General features: G+C 48.8%; 1 protein-coding gene across 1 annotated transcript in view; it reads left to right on the top strand.

The window, feature by feature from the left end:
• The window catches only part of LOC135249696 (CCR4-NOT transcription complex subunit 6-like), a 28,222-nt gene extending 7,458 nt beyond the window's left edge, over positions 1 to 20,764 (top strand). The window contains exons 2-11 of the mRNA XM_064325214.1: positions 5,624 to 5,745; positions 6,409 to 6,595; positions 8,395 to 8,545; positions 9,224 to 9,440; positions 9,770 to 9,927; positions 10,267 to 10,421; positions 11,353 to 11,507; positions 11,725 to 11,958; positions 12,807 to 13,009; positions 14,947 to 20,764. Coding sequence (XP_064181284.1) covers positions 5,634 to 5,745; positions 6,409 to 6,595; positions 8,395 to 8,545; positions 9,224 to 9,440; positions 9,770 to 9,927; positions 10,267 to 10,421; positions 11,353 to 11,507; positions 11,725 to 11,958; positions 12,807 to 13,009; positions 14,947 to 15,159 — 1,785 coding nt within the window. The 5' untranslated portion in view covers positions 5,624 to 5,633 and the 3' untranslated portion in view covers positions 15,160 to 20,764. The remainder of the gene's footprint in view (positions 1 to 5,623; positions 5,746 to 6,408; positions 6,596 to 8,394; positions 8,546 to 9,223; positions 9,441 to 9,769; positions 9,928 to 10,266; positions 10,422 to 11,352; positions 11,508 to 11,724; positions 11,959 to 12,806; positions 13,010 to 14,946) is intronic.
• Positions 20,765 to 21,676: the final 912 nt, after the last annotated feature.

Raw genomic sequence — 21,676 nt, 5'->3', positions numbered from 1 at the left:
AGTGAGACGTGCGCTGCGTGCTTCATCACGAGCCAATAAACAACCATTAAAAGCGGCACATGACTGCCTGGCTCATTGGCCAGCTGATGCTGTGTTTGTGTGCGTACGCGTGTGAGTGTGCACGTGTGTTTTATACACACACACACACATTTATGTACATTATGTAATTCGGTACGGAGCAGAGAGTACGTGGCCTTTATGGAAAGTTTTTCTGGCACATTCCGTTCCTTACCTCTAACTCTGCTTTGTTTCGGCTGTTCTTGCTTTTGTTTTTTCAGCTTTAAGTTGGCTGCAGGGTTTTTTTAAATCATAAATGGGAACAATAAGAGGAAGGCTGGAGGGCGACTCGAAAGTGGGCACGGGGCCTCCTCAGGAGGAGCAGGGGTGCGAGGGGTACCCCCTAATTCGGCGGGCTTTAGCTCGAGTCCCGTCTGTACGCTCTGACTTCACACCTGACACTTTTTTTGTTTTAAGTTTCAGTACGTCGATGGTATCGCTTGGTGGCCTGTCCGGGGGGGTGTTCCTGCCTCTCGCCCCAATGCATGCTGGGATAGAACCCCCAGCGACCCTGCCCAGGATAAGGGGGTATAGATAATGGATGGATGGATGTATGGATATGTCGATAGTTTAGTAGAAAAAACTGCGATCATCATTTGATGCAGCTATTAAATATGCACAGTTAACCCTTACAGACGAAAATAATAAGGTGTTGAAAGACCCAATTTAAACACACACACACACACACACACACACACAGAGTCATGCATGCAAAGCGTTCGCCAAATGTGGGTGACCTTTTGGTGCTCGGTGTGTTAATCATTAGCGGCTAAATGAGAGCCTTTTAAATGTAAATGCAGCTCATTATTAACCACGGCTGGCATTACCTCCCCTCCAGCTTCAGTCCAGTCTGCCTTAAAGGGGCGGGTCACCTTTTCCGCTGGTTTGCACAGACGTGCCGCAGATTGCCTCTCGCTGTGTGGCGATCATTCCCTTTAAGAGCCCCTGGATCGCTGTGTTTGTTTGTTTTTTAGTCTGGCAATGCAAACAGCCGGAACACGGTGCGATAACCCGTTTCACCAGACGTCGCCCCGGGAAGATCTGTCCATTTTTCGGCTGGACAGCTTGACGTGTCAAGATGACGTTCTTGTCTTTCAAACTATCTTCCAGTATCGTTTCTGTGGTACCCTTTCCTCAGATTCCCATAGTTCATTGCAGCTTCGTTGTCTGTGGTGTCTGGGGGGTGGGGGGAAGAACCAACATTTGGTTGGATGAATACATGCTAAACATAAGAGCTGATGTATTTCCCTGAGCTGAATATTTTCACTATGTTTAATGTGCCTCTGTTTTAGTTTTCATTTAATTGCTGGTTTTGCTAGTTGACACTGTGGTGGTATGCCGTTTGTTTTTAGGCCGATCGTTTGGAATATTCCAGTGTGTCTGGATTGTGTACAAGGGACAGAAGTATGCCTGTACGTTACATATTTAACTTGAGTTTTTACTGTGTTTGTTTTTCTTAAGATACACGGAAGAGCATTTTCTGAATAACATTGTATCGGCTACCAGTGGTGTTGTACAGGGAAAGGATGTGTACTGCTGTCAAGTGGAATTATAAAGTCTGTACTTATAGATCCATTTAAGAATCATCCGTTTTAACTTTGGGCATTTTTGTGCTTTTTTCAACAGCCCCGGGTTCATTTCTTAGAAAAATGTTGACGATGTTTTGCCAGATAAACACGCCGGTTTTATCTCAGCCTGTCTGCTGTTCATAGTGGGGGCCTAAATGCCGCACTCTGCGTAGTCAGCCTGGACTGTTTTGATAAAGTGAACCGTATGAGTTTTTTAGACACTTGTCTTTTGTGTGTGTCTTTATGCCATGCTGCAAACTGTAGTGCCCGAAAGGGAGTTGGGGGGTGCTGTCTGTCCACCAGGGGGCAGCACCGGCCCCGCACACAGGTATAGCCACAGCCGCATTGCATTGTAATCACTGCAGCTGTGGCCTGTTACTGAATCACTGGGCCCAATACAAGGTCTGTTTCACGGACCTAAAGAGAGAGAGCTTTGGGAAGCTGTGTGACGGCCTAGTGCTGTGTGTGGGTACAAGTTTTCCTTTATGGGTCTTTGTTTGTTTGTTGTTTGGGTGCACTTGTTGTACGTCGCTCTGGATAAGAGCGTCTGCTAAATGCCTGTAATGTAATGTAATGTTTATGGGTTTTGGTGGTACTTTCCCTGGGAGTTCTTTGGTTGCCAGATTAGACTTTTTTTTCCTTGTCTGGTTGAGAAGTCTGTTGGGTTGTCATTTTTGGGCAGAAATCCAAGCCACCCCCAGCCCTGCATCACAAAAGCATATCGCTCAGTCGCACATTTTCTGCTGTGATGCTAATGAAATGAAGAGGTGGTCCAGTGAGTCAGCATGAGACCTCTTTTGATTTAGGTTTTTGTTCAGCCATTTGTGAAATTCTAAAATTATAAAATGTCAAAACACTTTATGCTTTTAGCAGGTCACTGTGATCTTTTGCGGCAGAAACTGCTTATTAAATTAGTGCTTAGTGTGTGTGTCAAAATCCAGACTGAACAATGTTTTCGAGCGAAAGGCTAAATGTAGGTTTTCCCTTGGCGTTAGTTTGTATTTGTAATTTTCACTTTCACTTTCTGGAACGACTATAAAGCAGATTAGTTCTGCTTTTAACCCTTTGGGTGTCTTTCTTTGTTGAAATTCATCGTCAGTGGTCACATTAGTGATGCGTGAGCAGCACACATGGTGACTGTGGACTGTGTTGGATAAACTCGTTATGAAATTAAATATTTAACCCAGCCTGAATTGCTCTCTCCGCTCCAGAGACTCGGCAGCCAGCCGGGGTCGTTTCAGTCCTTGCGCTGTTCCCCAAACCTGTTGCCAGGTAACGGGATGGGCGTGGCGCTCCCCGACCGCATGACTGAGTTCGCCCCGCGGCGGTCAGCGCGAACGGTCGCCCCGCGCGACCTCGTTTAAAGAGGTCGTTCTGACACGTGCTCACTGGGGCAGCTCTGTGTACCGGCTGCTAAAAAGGTAAATAAACCACCAGATTGTCCGTTGGCCTGCGTGTGGGGCAGGGACGGGGCGGAGGGGGCGGGGGTAGGAGGGGGCGGGGGTAGGAGGGGGGCGGGGGGCAGGAGGGGGCGGGGGGCAGGAGGGGGTCGGGGTGGGCAGTTGAGCTCTGCATATGACTCTGGTCTGTGCAGGTGAGTGCTCCGGGTGACCTTTGAACTTTCCTGCATGGTCCTTGCGGCTCTTTGATGTGGTAACCCTTCGACCTCACGCAGAGGTCAGGGGTCGTGGGTTAGAGTCTGGACGGCCAGCCCCAGGCGGGGCGGAGGGCCATCTGTCCCGTGTGTTGAAGCCAGTCCCCCCCCCCCCCCCCCCCCCCGCTGCAGGTGGGGTCGGTGAGTGAAGCCTTGACTGAGGGGACAGGTTGTGCGCTAGGCTTGGATTAATGCTTTGAGTTTGGCTGTTGTTGGCAGTTACGTCTCCCTGCCCTTGGCTGTGTGTGGGGTTGTGCTGCTTCACTGCGTGTGTGTGCGTGTGCGTGTGCGTGTGCGTGCGTGCGTGTGTGTGTGTTTGTGCGCGTGCGTGTGTGCGTGTGCATGTGTGCGTGTGCGTGTGCGTGCGTGTGTGTGCGTGTGCGTGTGTGCGTGTGTGCGTGTGTGTGTGTGTGCGTGTGTGCGCGTGTGTATGTGTGTGCCCGCTTTCACGGGTGTGTGCGTTTGTGTTCGTGCTTATTTTGATCGCGGTCCTCGTAGCGTGTCTTTTAGGAACGCACAGTTTAAAATGTTGGCGGTGGCATTTTGCACTAATGCCACCCCTGCCCCTTGGCACCGTTGGCGGGCGAGACGCAGGGCGCTTGGCTGTGGGCGTGGTGACGCGTCTGTGCCCGGGTCAGGATTATGCCCGTGACATCAGAGGGCACCCGCGGCTTCAGCGGCAGCTTATCCTGGGGGAGGGGCGGGGGGGTGAGGAGGAGGGGGCATTTTGCCACCTTGCCTAGCATAAAAAAATAAAAATAACCGCTTGGTCACTCCTTTCCTCTCTGGTCACGCGGTGGATTTCTGTTTTTAATTTGTATTTGTTATTTATTTATTCTTTAATTGAGAAATGTGGAGCCTGTCTCCATGACGATCTTTGGTTAATGTCTCACTCTGCCGGTAAACAAAAAAAAAAAATGTATTTTTGGGCTTCGGAACGAATCTCTTCCTCCCTGGGGAGGCTGGTTTCTGGGCAGCGGGAGCGTACCGGATGAAGAGATGTGTGTGTGCAGTTTGGACGGGTCCAGAGCGGATGTCCACCAGACTATGAGCAGGATGATTGTAAACCAGAGAAACCTTGAAAATGCCACTCTCTCCGTGTGGTCTCAGTGTTCCAGGGCGTGTGTAATCCTAACGCTGTCCTCTCTGTGTGGTCTCAGTGTTCCAGGGCGTGTGTAATCCTAACGCTGTCCTCTCTGTGTAATCCTAACGCTCCAGGGCGTGTGTAATCCTAACGCTGTCCTCTCCGTGTGGTCTCAGTGTTCCAGGGCGTGTGTAATCCTAACGCTGTCCTCTCCGTGTTGTCTCAGTGTTCCAGGGCGTGTGTAATCCTAACACTGTCCTCTCTTTGTTGTCTCAGTGTTCCAGGGCGTGTGTAATCCTAACGCTGTCCTCTCTTTGTCTCAGTGTTCCAGGGCGTGTGTAATCCTAACGCTGTCCTCTCCGTGTGGTCTCAGTGTTCCAGGGCGTGTGTAATCCTAACGCTGTCCTCTCCGTGTGGTCTCAGTGTTCCAGGGCGTGTGTAATCCTAACACTGTCCTCTCCGTGTTGTCTCAGTGTTCCCGGGCGTGTGTAATCCTAACACTGTCCTCTCCGTGTGGTCTCAGTGTTCCCGGGCGTGTGTAATCCTAACACTGTCCTCTCCTTGTTGTCTCAGTGTTCCAGGGCGTGTGTAATCCTAACGCTGTCCTCTCTCTGTTGTCTCAGTGTTCCAGGGCGTGTGTAATCCTAACGCTGTCCTCTCCGTGTGGTCTCAGTGTTCCAGGGCGTGTGTAATCCTAACGCTGTCCTCTCCGTGTGGTCTCAGTGTTCCAGGGCGTGTGTAATCCTAACGCTGTCCTCTCTTTGTCTCAGTGTTCCAGGGCGTGTGTAATCCTAACGCTGTCCTCTCTTTGTCTCAGTGTTCCAGGGCGTGTGTAATCCTAACGCTGTCCTCTCGTGTGGTCTCAGTGTTCCAGGGCGTGTGTAATCCTAACGCTGCCTCTCCGTGTGGTCTCAGTGTTCCAGGCGTGTGTAATCCTAACGCTGTCCTCTCCGTGTTGTCTCAGTGTTCCAGGGCGTGTGTAATCCTAACGCTGTCCTCTCGTTTGTCTCAGTGTTCCAGGGCGTGTGTAATCCTAACACTGTCCTCTCGTGTGTCTCAGTGTTCCAGGGCGTGTGTAATCCTAACGCTGTCCTCTCTGTGTGGTCTCAGTGTTCCAGGGCGTGTGTAATCCTAACGCTGTCCTCTCCGTGTGGTCTCAGTGTTCCAGGGCGTGTGTAATCCTAACGCTGTCCTCTCCGTGTGGTCTCAGTGTTCCAGGGCGTGTGTAATCCTAACGCTGTCCTCTCTGTGTGGTCTCAGTGTTCCAGGGATGCCCAAGGAGAAATACGAGCCGCCTGATCCGAGGCGGATGTACACCATAATGTCCAGCGAGGAGGCGGCCAGTGGAAAGAAGTCGTACTGGCCGGAGCTCGAGATCAGCGGTCAGTGGGGGGAGGGGCCTCTGGAGGGAGGGGCCTGAGGAGGGCCGGGCGGGATCACAGCATTGTTAAATTTAGTACTGATGCCTTACTTTCTAAATCCTCCCATCACCCCGTAGCTTTACGTGCGGTAGAGGTTTGGGGTAGAGGTCAGGGCTCTGGGCAGGGCAGTCAAGTTCTTCTACACTGATCTCGACAAAACCGTTTATATATGGACCTCGCTGTGTGCCCAGGGGCCTTGTCATGCTGAAACAGGAAAGGGCCTTCCCCAGAGTGTTGGTCACGCACAGAATCATCTAGAATGTGACTGTATGCTGTAGCATTAAGATTTGCCATCACTGCTATCCCAAACCATGTAAAACGGCCCCAGTCCAAGGAGTGTACAGATAATTTTGGTCATGCAGTGTATTAACTGCTGCTACTTGACATCAACTCTGCTTATTTCCTAAACCTGTCTCTGTAGCTTTGTAATTCACTCTGAGTTAGAGCCTTGGAAACGATATTTGCAGACTGTTTAGCCAATCATTTAATTAAATTAAGCACTCAAGTGCAGGAACAGAATAAAAACCAGCAAACATACTGCATGTATCATTGGGTCTATGTGATGTATGTGTGTATGTACAGTATATAGTCGGGTGTAAGTGACGTGTTTGTCGCCACCTGCAGGTAAGGTGAGGAGTTTGAGCACTACCTTGTGGTCGCTGACTCACCTCACAGCTCTGCACCTCAGCGACAACTCCCTGTCCCGCATCCCGCCTGACATCGCGAAACTGCACAACCTGGTGTACCTGGACCTGTCGTCCAACAAGATCAGGAGCCTGCCGGCCGAGCTCGGCAACATGGTCTCTCTCAGGTGAGGACTGAGGACTACATCTCCCACGATCCCCCTCCCCGGCCGCAGTCTGACCATCACGTCGGCGCGAACTGCGGAGCGGACTACATCTCCCATGATTCCCGTGATAGCACGAGAGCTGGATGAGGGGCATGTATGAGCCTAAGAGGACAGGGGTGGTGGTCGTTCGTCCTGATGGCAAATTGAGATGATGCCGATGTAGTTGGTGTCTGTAATTCACAAAAGCCGAAACGCATTTGGTCGTTTCGTGTGAGTAGCGAGCGAGTGACCCATGCGTTCTGTCCTCAGCTGTCATCTGTGTATGACTGAGGCTAAATATAAACATGCTTCAATTTGTCCCTGACGTCATTCAGTTAAATAGATTTGGTTACCAGTACGCACAGCTAATAAAAAGGTCATTTAAACAAACGGCTCTTTACAACACAACTGGCAAAAGGCATCTTAAGTAATGATATCAGAACTCTCCACCATCAGGTTGTTAGCCGTTTTTAAATGGATCTATTTCCTACGATCGTTAGATATGTACCTTTAATTGTGCAGTTAGCCTGTTGGGCTTGTTCTCTGATGCAGAACCATTGACACAGGTGACAAACAACTGCTTCCTTAATAAATGCTTATGCACTTCAATACAAAAACACAATGGAAACGGTTGTAAATAGTTGTCAGATGTCTTCTGATGTAATTCAGTCCCTATTGTGGGTATTTTTGAAATCATAAATTGATTTTAGATCATTTTTTGAATGGACTGAATGAAAATTGAATTGACCCCGACCCTGCTATAGGACGTTGGAGCACGGCAGTGATTATCTTGGAATCGCTCCTCACTGCTGCCTCCTGCTGGTAATAGAATGGAACTGTGATGTCACTGAATCATGTCCCTTTTTGTTGGTTTTTTTGGAGGAACCTTGATTGAGTGAACAGACTGTCCTCGTGTAGCCCCATTTTCCTCTGACTCTCCCGCCCGTCTCTTAGCGATGGCAGAGAGCACAGAACACGGCTTGCTGTTCCCCTGTGCTCTGGGATCGATTGCTCCGGTCTTTATTGATCGGGCTAATTCGTCGAGCTTCTCGGAAGGGCTTAATATGCTCCCTGCTCGTCCGTGGTGTTGCCTGCAAGCTGTGTGTTTTAAAGAGGGGACAGTGGAGAGAACAGCCCTGCTATCCAAAACTGGGATGTTTTACACACCGATCAGGGATGTTTTAGAACGGATCAGAGATGTTTTATTATAGATCAGAGATGTAGACGCGCAGAGGGAGGGAGCGGTGTGCTGTAGACTGGACCGTTTCCTTTTGTTGGAGAGCCTTACTGTTGAAGTGCAGAGCCTTAGACCAAACTGCACCCTGCGTGGAACGACACACACGTCATACGGGTTCATGACTGAACGGCCCGGCCTTTTCAAGTCTCAGTTTCATATGAGCAGCGCTTTTGACAGAGGCGCCGTCACAAAGATCCTCTACAATAAAGTGAGGACATTTGGGGAATGCATTTTGGCCTTTTTCCCTTGTGCTTCATTTACAATCTTTCTTTTGTCACACACACATGCATGGAAACGCCCACGGACACACACACACACACACACACACACACACACACACACACACACATTTCTAGATAAGTGCCTTTTGTCTTGTGTTAAATCTGGAGACAGAGGGGGATTATTTTTCCCGCTCTTTTCCTGGCTGGTGGTTCTCCGGCCCCACCTCCTATAAATCCGGCCGGAGAGAGCTGGAGCTCGGCTCTGTGGCGTTTTTCGCGCGGCCGGGGTTTCTAAAGGCTTGTGTCTCCCTGTCTCCCCTCAGGGAACTGCTGTTAAACAACAACCAGCTGCGGGTTCTGCCGTTCGAGCTGGGCAAGCTCTTTCAGTTACAGACGCTGGGGTTGAAAGGTGAGTGTCGCCGTGGAAGCGGTAAGCGTGCTCAGTCCCAAGACCGTTTCTGTGTTGCGGTGTTATTTCGGACTATATAATGAGCCTGCGTTCTGTTTCTCTCTCTCTTTCTCTCTCACTCTCTCTCTTTCTTTCTCTCTCTTCTTCTTTCTCTCTTCTTCCTTCTCCTGTGCTTCTCTCTCCTGTCGCTCTCCTCTCCTCCTCTCTCTCTCTCCTCATCCTCTCCTTCTCTCGCTCCTCGTCGTCCCTCCCGGTAACCCACTGCACAGGTCTGATTCTCGGACGACGACCCGGCGCTGCTACTACCCTCGGAAACCTGGCCGGGCAACTCAACGCAGGACTGCGGTCTCCGCCCACTTCACTTCTGTGGCCAGCACCCTTCGGGCGTGGCCTCAACCGTTCGGGCCTCCCACCCCACACCTGTCCTGTGGTCAGCCACATGTCGTGTGCGCCCCCGCCCCCCACCCCCACCCGGTCCCGACATTCCACCACTGTCGCCCCCCCCCCCCCCACCCCCGCTTTGCACCTGCAGCCAAAACGGCCTTGGTTTGGAGCCCTGAAATCTCACCCTCCATTCATCTTCCTCTTTCTGGGAACATATTTTTCCTGTTATTTTATGTTTTTGGAAACAGAAGCTGGAGAGATCCTAGCGTGGGTTTGTGATTTAGGGTCTGTTTTTGCAGGATGTCAGTTGAAGTGTAGCCCTTTTTTAAATCAGAGCCTGTCGGTTTCTGGTGGTGTAGATTCCGACGCTACGCCCCCTCCGTTCCCTCAGACTGATGTCAGTTTGTCTGAGTGTACTGAGCAGTTCCTCTGTGTGGACCAGTAGCACTGATGATAGGAAATCATTTCAACACCCGCCCCTGTGCTACCCCCCCCCCTCCCCCACAGTTCCCACAGAGCAGCCCCCCTCCAGGTCCTGGATCATTCTGCAGGAGCCCGACAGGACACATCCAGCAGGTGAGCTCACACACACACACACACACGCAACCGCACACCCTCATACACACACACACACACACACACACGCAGACTCACACCCGCACACACACCTCCTCATACGCACACACACACCAACATGCAACCGCACTCACTCACACACACATACACACACACACACACACCTCCTCATATGCACACACACACCAACATGCACACATGCACAAAACATTTCTCCTTTTTATAGAGAAATATAAGATACCCCTTTCTGCTGCTGAGAACTCTCTCCCCCTCCCTCTCTCGCCATCTCTCTGTCTTTCCCTCCTTTCCCTCCCCTCTCCTCCCCCCAGCCCTGTTCTCGGTGATGTGCTACAACGTGCTGTGCGATAAGTACGCCACGCGGCAGCTCTACGGCTACTGCCCGTCCTGGGCGCTGAACTGGGAGTACAGGAAGAAGTCCATCATGCAGGAGATCCTCAGCTGCAACGCTGACATCATCAGCCTGCAGGTCAGCCAGACTCCGCCCCCGAATTTGTTCACCTGTTTATTTAGCCAAATACGGATTTTTTTATTAACCCATTTAAGCCTGCTGGCAATTAAAGTTGCCAAAGTCTCTACCACTCTTTTTTCATCTGTGAATAAATCTGGGCATTAACAGGTTAACTAAAATTTCTATCACTATCCTGGCAACTATTACTTTTTACCCTGTGCCTTTTAAGTAAGACTAAAAGTTGATCACAAAACCCCAAGTAGAGTACTAAAACTTTAGACAAGCGGTGTAGTTATGTACGGTTTCACTGCATCTGTAAAGTAGTATTCGTTTTTTTTTCTTTGTTTGTTTGAGCAGGAAGTGGAGACGGAACAGTACTTCAAGTTCTTCCAGGTGGAGCTGAAGGAGCAGGGCTACGACGGGTTCTTCAGCCCCAAGTCGCGCGCCCGGACCATGTCCGAGTCGGACCGCAAGCACGTGGACGGCTGCGCCATCTTCTACCGGACGGAGAAGTGAGTTCGGCCGAGTCCCGACCGGAGCCGTCGCTCGAGGCGGGCCGACGACACGCTTTCCTGCCGGGACGGCGGCTAATGCTAACGGTTTCCCACAGAACGGTTTCTGCGGAACGATTTTGATTTTGATCAACGATGACGTTGATCTACATTACATTACATTACATTACAGGCATTTGGCAGACGCTCTTATCCAGAGCGACGTACAACAAAGTGTATAACCATAACCAGGAGCAAGTATGACGAAACCCTAGAAGATGACGGTCCAAGTGCAGGGAACAACCGCATAGTTAAACTTGGGCCCTGATGGTTAAACTGATTAACACTAACAACGAGAACGGCAACAACGCAGTCTATGGAAAAAATACAAGCATTAGTTAAGTAGCTAATTACGATGGATGGTAACGAGCGCGAGTGTTCACCTCGGATTACCCACGGATGTTTTGTCGTTGCAGATATTACATTTATTATTTTGATTTTTTACTGGCTGGATGAACAGAGTTGACTTCCTCTGTCTCCTGGCGCCCTCCCCAGTAGCAGCCGTTGGTGTTCATAGTGCACGACCTTTTCCGATTGCTGGCTAGCAGAAGAACAGGAGATAATTTGTTCGCTGTTTGCTGACGTTAGCCAATGTTTACCTTGTGAAGCATACGTCTTGTGTCACACAAAGTGCTTTGTGGCATTAAGATCATTCTCTGTCTTTTTATTTTTATTTTTTGGATTAAGCAGGTTTTTTGGAATGTTTCTTCAAAATTCGGAGTCAGTGTTCTAGAACCTCACTGCTTACAGCAGTCACCAGCAGTGATTGTTACATCAGCATTAGAATGTTCAGTGAAGAACATTCCAGTCAGATGTTTGTGATCTCACCCCTTAATGGTTTGAACGGCATTGGTGGAAGTATGACCCGCTCTCTCCCTCCCCTCCCCCGCAGGTTCAGCCTGGTACAGAAGCACACGGTGGAGTTTAACCAGCTGGCCATGGCTAACTCTGAGGGCTCGGAGGCCATGCTGAACAGAGTCATGACCAAGGACAACATCGGCGTGGCTGTGCTGCTGGAGATACACAAGGACATGATGGAGATGTCCTGTGAGTGTGTATATGTTTATACACACACGCATGCTCACATGCACACGCACACATACACACACACACACACACACACACACTCTTACACAAACACACGCACATGCACTTGCTAGGGCAGCTGTTCATTGGTACAGAAGAGCGCCCCCTGCAGGGCATAGAGAAACAGCACACAGCCGTCGGCTGCTCTGATTGGCCCGGTTTCCCCTTCTCCTCGCAGCCGGGAAGTCCCTGCAGGGCATGGAGAAACAGCTCCTCCTGGTGGCCAACGCGCACATGCACTGGGACCCCGAGTACTCGGACGTGAAGCTGGTGCAGACCATGATGTTCCTGTCGGAGGTGAAGAGCATCGTGGACAAGGCCACGCGCAGCCTCAAGCTGTCCTCCGTCTCCGGGGAGACCAACGCCATCCCGCTCGTCCTGTGCGCCGACCTCAACTCGCTGCCCGACTCCGGTGAGCACCCGGGGGCGGGGGGGGGGTCCCAGAGGGTGGGGGGGATCAGCACCAGTCATACCTAAGCTTTCAGTTGGGTCTCCATATTTCAGCTCTGTTTAAGGATTTAAATGCCATAACGTGGAAGTGTGCTACATCACTCAATGCACAAGTTAAATTAACTATGAATAGGATAGTAAACTGTGTGCAACAGGGCTGCCTGACCCTGTTCCTGGAGATCTACCACCCTCCAAGTTTTCATTCCAACCCTAATTTGGCATACCTGATTTTAGCAATTAGCAGCTCAATGAGATCTTTCACCAGCTTGTTTCCCAGAGACACAGTTGTCCACAGGGGGGCAGTAGAGAGGCTACAGCAGGAGCACTCCGATATCCCTTCGTATCATGGGGTCATCATTACGGTCTGTTTTCATAAGAGCTGCTAAAACAGGAGTAATCAGATTCCCTCTTTGCCCCTCTGTTTAATGGCACACAGTTCACAGAGAAAAGTGATCAGGTGATGAAGGGTTTCACCTCTGAGAGCTTGTCTGACTGAACCAGGGCTATAGGTGGCAGCAGAGGCTCTGTGTGGAATGAAATATTAAAGAACGTGGTGTGTGTGCGTGCGTGTGCGTGTGTGTGTGTGTGTGTGTGCGCGCGTGTGCGTGTGTGTGTGTGTGTGTGTGTGTGCGTGTGTGTGTGTGCGCGCGCGCGTGTGCATGTGTGTGTGTGTGTGTGTGCGTGTGTGTGTGCGCGCGCGCGCAGCGCGTGTGTGTGTGTGTGTGTGTGTGTGTGTGTGTGTGTGTGTGCGCGTTGTGTGTGTGCGCGCGTGTGTGTGTGTGTGTGCGCACATGCACCCGTTTGGCGCAGGTGTGGTGGAGTACCTGAGCACGGGCGGGGTGGACTGCACACACAAGGACTTCAAGGAGCTACGCTACATCGACAGCCTGACCAACTTCAACTGCAACGGCAAGAACGGCACGTCCAGCGGCCGCATCACGCACGGCTTCAGGCTGAAGAGCGCCTACGACAACGGCGTCATGCCTTACACCAACTACACCTTCGACTTCAAGGTGAGCTCCATAAGGGCGTCATGCCTTACACCAACTACACCTTCGACTTCAAGGTGAGCTCCATAGGGGCGTCATGCCTTACACCAACTACACCTTCGACTTCAAGGTGAGCTCCATAAGGGCGTCATGCCTTACACCAACTACACCTTCGACTTCAAGGTGAGCTCCATAGGGCGTCGTGCCTTACACCAACTACACCTTCGACTTCAAGGTGAGCTCCATAGGGCGTCATGCCTTACACCAACTACACCTTCGACTTCAAGGTGAGCTCCATAAGGGCGTCATGCCTTACACCAACTACACCTTCGACTTCAAGTTGAGCTCCATAGGGCGTCATGCCTTACACCAACTACACCTTCGACTTCAAGGTGAGCTCCATAAGGGCGTCATGCTTACACCAACTGCACCTTCGACTTCAAGGTGAGCTCCATAAGGGCGTCATGCCTTACACCAACTACACCTTCGACTTCAAGGTGAGCTCCATAAGGCGTCATGCCTTACACCAACTACACCTTCGACTTCAAGGTGAGCTCCATAAGGCGTCATGCCTTACACCAACTACACCTTCGACTTCAAGGTGAGCTCCATAAGGGCGTCATGCCTTACACCAACTACACCTTCGACTTCAAGGTGAGCTCCATAGGGCGTCATGCCTTACACCAACTACACCTTCGACTTCAAGGTGAGCTCCATAGGGGCGTCATGCCTTACACCAACTACACCTTCGACTTCAAGGTGAGCTCCATAAGGGCGTCATGCCTTACACCAACTACACCTTCGACTTCAAGGTGAGCTCCATAAGGGCGTCATGCATTACACCAACTACACCTTCGACTTCAAGATGAGCTCCATAGGGGCGTCATGCCTTTCACCAACTACACCTTCGACTTCAAGGTGAGCTCCATAAGGGCGTCATGCCTTACACCAACTACACCTTCGACTTCAAGGTGAGCTCCATAAGGGCGTCATGCCTTACACCAACTACACCTTCGACTTCAAGGTGAGCTCCATAAGGGCGTCATGCCTTACACCAACTACACCTTCGACTTCAAGGTGAGCTCCATAAGGGCGTCATGCCTTACACCAACTACACCTTCGACTTCAAGGTGAGCTCCATAAGGGCGTCATGCCTTACACCAACTACACCTTCGACTTCAAGGTGAGCTCCATAAGGGCGTCATGCCTTACACCAACTACACCTTCGACTTCAAGGTGAGCTCCATAAGGGCGTCATGCCTTACACCAACTACACCTTCGACTTCAAGGTGAGCTCCATAAGGGCGTCATGCCTTACACCAACTACACCTTCGACTTCAAGGTGAGCTCCATAAGGGCGTCATGCCTTACACCAACTACACCTTCGACTTCAAGGTGAGCTCCATAAGGGCGTCATGCCTTACACCAACTACACCTTCGACTTCAAGTTGAGCTCCATAAGGGCGTCATGCCTTACACCAACTACACCTTCGACTTCAAGGTGAGCTCCATAAGGGCGTCATGCCTTACACCAACTACACCTTCGACTTCAAGTTGAGCTCCATAAGGGCGTCATGCCTTACACCAACTACACCTTCGACTTAAAGGTGAGCTCCATAAGGGCGTCATGCCTTACACCAACTACACCTTCGACTTCAAACACCAACTACACCTTCGACTTCTTCAAGGTGAGCTCCATAAGGGCCTCAAAAAATTACACCAACTACACCTTCAATTTCAAACACCAACTACACCTTCGACTTCAAGGTCAGCCTCAGCACCTGCCACGCCCTTTAGTGTGCGAAGACTCTCTTACAGCCGGTACCACAGTGACCCGTGATGTTATTTTATTTTATTTTATTTTATTTCTACAGTCCTCTCTGGTCAGTGGGTGGAAAAAAGTAGATGACTATGATGGGTTTGTCTCATCACAAGTTCTGCCCTTTTCTCTCTGTTCACAGGGAGTCATCGACTACATCTTCTACTCCAAGCCCATGCTGAATGTGTTGGGGATCTTGGGGCCCCTGGATCCCCACTGGCTCCTAGAGAACAATATCAGCGGCTGCCCACACCCCCACGTCCCCTCCGATCACTTCTCCCTGTTTGCACAACTGGAGCTGGTCCTGCCTTACCCTCCGCCCGTCAACGGAGTCCACCTGCCCGGCCGCAGGTAGTCCCCCGAGCCACCGGGGGGCGCTGCTGCTTCTCCCTCAAGGTCTTTTTTTTCTGTAAACTTAAAGAAAAAAAAAATGTATAAAATTCGGAAGTCCTACAGTAAGAGGAGTGAGGTATGGCCAACAGGGATATATATATTTTTGTTTTGTTTTTTGTTTTTTGTTTTTTTTTTTTATAATAATAATTTTCATCCATTTAAAACGAAAGTCAAAACTCTGTGGTAAGTCTGCTGTTTATCTGTTTGGTCCGCCCTCCCGCCCACTCTACCTGTTGTGCTTTCGGCTTTGTTTTTACGGACCACCCAAACATTCCTCGCCTCCCCTCTGTGTTGATTTTTTTTCGTTTTTGTTTTGGTTTTTTTTTTTAATTAGACCAGTCATTCAGTTTTAATCAGGGGTTAGATTAGGGGTTAGATCTGGGGGTTCACATGCACGCGTTCATGCCCAGAGAGGACCGCAGAGCTTGCACACTGCCCCACTCCAGCCTGCAGGGGGCGCTCTGATCCTCATGGGGGTAGGCATGGACTGAGTAACCATGGGTGAGGCGGTGGGGCACTGCTTCTGACACCCTCAGAACGCCACACCACTGGTTCCAGCCCGGCGTCCATTTTACAACTACCAGCTAAGCGGCCGGCCTCCCCCCCCCGTGTGAGCACAGGAATGGTACGTTCCACACTGTACTCCTCTCTATGGTGCTGAGTCCAGCCCTGTGGGTGCTACCGTCGGGTCCTCACGTCCCACCTTTTCTGCCAAATGGTGCAATTTTTAATGTAAATTTGGTGCGTGGCAGTGCTTAGGCAACAGCAGCGTTATTGGCTATGGAGAAACACTGCTGTTGTTTTTTTTTGTTTGTTTGTTTTTTTTTGTATTTTAATATGTTACCATACACTGTTTGTAAAGTAGGTTAGTGATGTGGAGTGTCGGCAGAGGACGGTGAATTTAGATGCACTTGTTTAATCGGCTCATACAGGTTCGCGGATTTTAGCGCTTCGTCTCGGCGGGCGGGACTGCTTCTCCGAGCGGCCGCTTGCTCGCAGAAGAAGATCGATGTTGTGCTTTGAAGGAAGTTTAATCGCAGGGGGGAAAAAAATGTAACTTGACGTAACCAAATGATTATTTTAAGTAAATAGGGGCTTGGGGGAAAAATTGTGTTATTTGAAGAGGTCAGATTCCACTTCCCTATAGTGTCCTTCAGTTCGGAGTTCAGGCAGGAGGAAGTCACCCACTTCCATCTATCTCTCATAGCAGTTTCATTATCTTTAAAGTTTTTAAGTGTAACCAGAACATGTGACCTCATTTGGAACGTACCACCACTTGGAATGGGGCGGGGGGGGGGATTCGGCTGAGGGGGGTTGGCTTTGGGGAGGGAGACACTTGTGTGTGCCATTTTCAGGGGGTTTTTTTTGTCATTTGTTTGTTTTTGGTAGCTATAACTGATATGAACGAGCAGTAGTTTGAATGGGAGCACCTGCAGCCCAGTTTGAGGGGGGGGGGGGGGGGTGGAGTGGTGGGCTGGCTCCTCAAATCAGTGGAGAGATTTGGGTCCAGGGCAAAATCTAAGTTAATTTCTGTCTCTGTCAGAGAGGGACAAACAATCTTTGGAACTCTGTAATAGGCACCAGCACACGCACACACACACTTATCGAGCACTGTCTTAGAGGCCAGTAGTGACCTTCCTTAGCCGTATATTCCATACTTCACTCCAGGGGTTTTTTCACGCAAGTGTTTGTATAAAATATAAATTTGGATTTAGCCTTCACTTGATTGTATATGAACCACAAAAGACCTGATGTATGGCATTTTTTGTACTTAAAATAAATTATGATCAGATTTGGGGGAAAATATGATTGTATTGTAAATTAAGGCTAAATTTTTATCCAGTTAATGTTATTAAATGCGAAATTTAAATGACCAGCTTGTAAAAAAGACAAGAAGAGGTTGTTCCAGGTTTTCACCCTCACTGTTTTGCACTCCTGTTTTTTTTTTTTTATGTAAAAGTGTTTTTATTTTTCCTCTTTTGTACAATTTACTGAGAGCGGTGCACTTGAAATTTAAATTCTGGCAAATTGAGATTTTTTTTTTTCGGATTTTTTTTTTCTTTACCTGTAACCCATCTCCGCGGAGACTGCACACGCCAGCCACGTCCTCGCGCGCTGGTCGGCACATTAAGACACTGAACTGGTCGTTTTCCGCTCTGTCCAATCCGGATCCTTTTCAGCAGCGAGGCTGAAGCGAACCTGACCTCGCAAGATGGCCGCTCCTTTGAGCTCCTGCGCTGGTGGAAGGGGCGGGGCGGACATCGAGGTCGCTGGCTTCGCTCTCGTGTCGCTGCTGTCTCAGATCTGTGGTCAGCGTGGTGAGCGCCTGACAACGGTCGCTACGGCCGAGCGCTCGGCGACCGGGTAGACACGCCCTTCCTCAGACGAAGCTCCGCCCCTCTTGGGGGGGACTGCCGTTTGGGTTTTCCGACAGTGCGTTTGACCCTCAAAATGGGGGGGGGCTGGGGGGCGTGCATGGTTTAACCTCCATACCACGCATGTCCCAGGCCCATGGTGCACTGCGGGCGGGTCAGGGGTGGGAGGGGGGGAGCGTGTTCCCGCTCCGACAGCCGTCACTACCGCTTAAAGCCCTCTAGACTGTTAGCTCTCCGCTCCAAAGCTAACCCCCCCCCCCCCCCCCCCAATCCTCTGGAAGAGCAGCTTCCCGCCTCCCCCCTCTGCGTTTGAACCGCACTGCCCGTGCTGTGGGGGACGCCTGCACAACCTCTTTTTGATTTTATAAAACACTGTTAAAGCAATTGTGAAGATTTTATGAAGTCTTTCTATGTTTTCGTTTTTTTTTTTTTTATATATATATATCAGCTGTGATTTATTTCCTTTCTTCTCCTGGCAGTAGGAAGTCTCAAGTAATCAGTGGCTCGTAGCTGACGGAACATTTTAGTCTTTCTTTTTTCCTTTCATATATATTTTTTTCTTTTCGACTGTTCTAAGGTCTGTTTTGTTCTCTGTCCTTTGTCACTCAAGGGAAAAGGCTTAAGAAACGCCTCTCGGAAACCCCGCCCCACCCCTCTCTCATTGGTCAGAATTAAAGTTTGTTTTAAGGACAGCCCCCCAATAGCCCCACCCACTTACCTAACTCAGGCAACACAAGTAATTTTGATGATTGCATTTTGTTTTGTTTTTTTTTCTTCAATTCCTGTGTTTCCCCAGCTGGGGAACAATATTCTCCCTGTTAAATGGTGCCATTTTTAATATTTCCTTGAAGCCAAGTTTAAGGACAGAAATTCCACTTTTGCGTAACTCGCGAATTTGGGATGTTTTTAAGGGGGTAAGGGGGCGTATTTCTCCTGGAGCTCGTCCTTCCAATGACCTTTGATTGAGCAGGATATGTAGCACAGATTCGCTCCATTGATCCAGCTTTTTGTGGACCGCAGAGGTTCTTTAAAAATCCACGCAGAAATGTGAAACGTTCCCTTTCTACTCCAAAAGCCCACATTAAATTTCAGGATTGTCTCGTTTTAATTAATAATTGGCCTTCAAAGCACTTAAAAGAGACCAATAGTGCAGCTACCCCCCAGAGAATTGGATCTTATGACCTTTTTAAAAAAAACAAAAACAAAAAAACAATTTGAACCCAGCAGGTTTTCAAGAATTTTAATCTTTTTTTTTGTTTGTTTTTAAACAAAGGAAGAGAAAAATCAGGGCAAGGTTTATTTCATCCTTGTGTAGGACCTGTTCCTTTCTGTACCTTTGTTCTCTCCTGTCATTTTCTGCCATTTTGTTTTGAACGAAAAGCAAATGTCCCGTTTCTAAAGACCTTGAATTTTGCTGATTTAGTATTGTAGTAGAATTAAAAATAGCTTTTTTGTAAAGTGTGAATAAAAGGTGTATCTCATGTTTTCTTTCTTAAAAAATCAATTGTGTTTGACATGTATATCATGAATTATCCAATAGTATTATGATTGCTTGGTTGTTTTTCTTTTCATCCATTTTTTCTCTTTTTTATTTTGTCATGCTTCTCAAACCAAATTATTTCTGTTGTAGAAACGTTAGCAATGGATTGATGTGGTTCCTAAGTGGGATTCTAACGGTTGGTAATCGGAACGTGATGGAGGCTGTGTCCGTTTTAAAAATGGAAACACGATAGCGCGCGATGGATAGTCGTTGGTGTCCCCAAAACCGGAAATCTGAGACCTGTCGTCTTTAGCTTTATTCAGAACGTCACATTAGGCTAACTGATTTGTGAAAAAGATAAATGCATAAATAAAACGGAGGGGGCGGGCCTGGACGGCCCTTGCTTTATCATTGGTCAACGCTTACGTAGAGAGAGAGCACTTTGCTACAGTGGTGTGAAACGTGTTCGTTATAAACACAGCAGCCGCAGGTAGAAGATGTCGTAACGTGAGTCTACTGTTGCACCCTCTCGCTATCTTTGTTCCCGTGCTTCTCAGTGGTGAATTAAGTTTCTAAAGTGATGTTCTCTGCTATTTTTAGAGTTAATTGAAGGACGCTCCCGAATACCCCCCGACCCGACCGCTGTCTCTGTCCTTCGGAGGGGGGTACAGGGGACAGGCCTAGGAAGAGTAACCCTGAACTTCACTCGCCATCAGTCCCTTCTCAACATGCGCATTTTTGCTCCGCCCTTTCCTCCTTTTTCCTCCTTCATCCCTCTTCCCCTCATCCGCTTTTCATTTCTTAGTCCATCTCCGATTGTTCTCCAGGCGTCTGCCTGCTCTCTCTCGTATTTCTGGATCGTGATTACGGCTCAGAACGGGTAGCGGGCGATAGCGGAGGCTGAAGCTTCGCCTTCGGTTTCAGATTAGCAAAAAAATAAATTAATTAAAAAAATTAAAAAAAACGCAGTGAGATCATGTCCTCGTTTGACGGCTTGCGATGTCGGAACAATCACCTTTCATTCCAGACCAGGGAGAAACTCCGGAATCTTGGCAATAATAGTCTCTGATTTGGGGAAACTTTATTTTTGTATAATATCTGAGAGCGTTTCCTCGATGCCACGCCCCTCGCCGATGTCACACTCATCTCGCGAGGGGCGTGTTCACCACCACAGCTTTTTTCTACTTCTCACCTCCATCCACCCATCATCCATCCATCCTGCCCTGCTCTTCACCTCTCCCATCTTGTAAATTTCCCCCTGATTTTATCCTCTCTGCCAGTAGTGATAGTCGTTGGAAGATCAGGAGTGTCTGTCTGTAGCCGACCGAGTACATATATCAATATATATGTGTCACTATGTAATGCACTGGACCAACGTCTTGTTTACCATTTGTGGAATACCAGCAAAACACTCGCACAAAGTTTAAAAAGAATGTTGAGTTGATTATTTAAAAAAATAAAAATTATATATATATACACATATATACGTGTGTGTGCATGTATGTATGTGTATATAAAAAGGCAGCTGTTTTTAAATCAATATTAGAAAATGAATATGGGCCGAATGGTAAACAAGGCATTTCTGTTTTATCTTTAACTGTCTTCTTGGTTATCTTTGAACTAGTTTATGTTTATAACAGGGTCAGCTTGTTTTACTTTACACCTATGTATTTTCCTACTTATGGTTGAAAATAAATTCTATATCTGTTTCACGTTCTGTGTGCTGTCCTTCCTTCCCGCTTTGAATTCTGGGTAATTACATGGTGTCCAAGAAGTTGGAGACCCCCCACCACCCCCACCCCCACCCCCACCCCCTTCATAAATTACTTATAAGCTAGTCTAATTTTTCATTTATTGTCTCTGCTATGTGACAGGCTTGGATAGCTGGTTTTATGTGATGCTAATTTGCTCATCATTTGATCTGTCATGTAATATGTATTGGAACATGTTGACAGGGCTCTGCGACTGATTGAGTGCTGTATGCTGCTCGTGCTCATGACCCGCTTTGAGCAGCTGTAATCTCTATGGAGTTTTCACCAGCACATTCTTAATCATTTTTGAATTGTCTGCAATTGCCGGTTTCTAATAACTCATTTCATTTGAGAATTCAATATGTAGTAGGAGTCTAGAGTCATTTAGTTTATGATTGCGTAACATGATGCGCAATATTGTTTGTTACATAGCTCGCGTCTGTGTAATTATGCATTTTCTCATGCCGGCCACTAGGTGGAGCTATCTGAACAGCATTCCAAGCGTTTCTGAGGCATCCAGTCGGCCTCCGAGGGTAGAAGTAGCAGTTCCAGCGGACAGCTTCAGTCTGTGCTTGGGCACCAGAGCAGACTGAGACATCAAGTCGAAATAATCGATACATAATCAGTCATGTAAGGCACGTCGGTCAGAGCGCTGTTCACCAGCAGAAACGGTCATTATAAGAGATTCTGTTTTGTGCTTTTTGGTCACAAGCCCAATATTTTAGTAGATGGCGATGAATGCAAGGAAGTGTGTTGTTTTTAGTGCACAAGGTTGTGGTGTTTCTTCTGAGGGAGTGACGGGGTGAAAATGTGACGGTACCGTACAGTCTTAATGCGCCGCCAGTACCCCCACACTGGCTGTGGCAGCATACG

The sequence above is a fragment of the Anguilla rostrata genome, chromosome 3 (genome assembly GCF_018555375.3).
Source record: "Anguilla rostrata isolate EN2019 chromosome 3, ASM1855537v3, whole genome shotgun sequence".
Lineage (NCBI taxonomy): Eukaryota > Metazoa > Chordata > Actinopteri > Anguilliformes > Anguillidae > Anguilla > Anguilla rostrata.
This window is presented reverse-complemented; position numbering and strand designations above follow the sequence as displayed.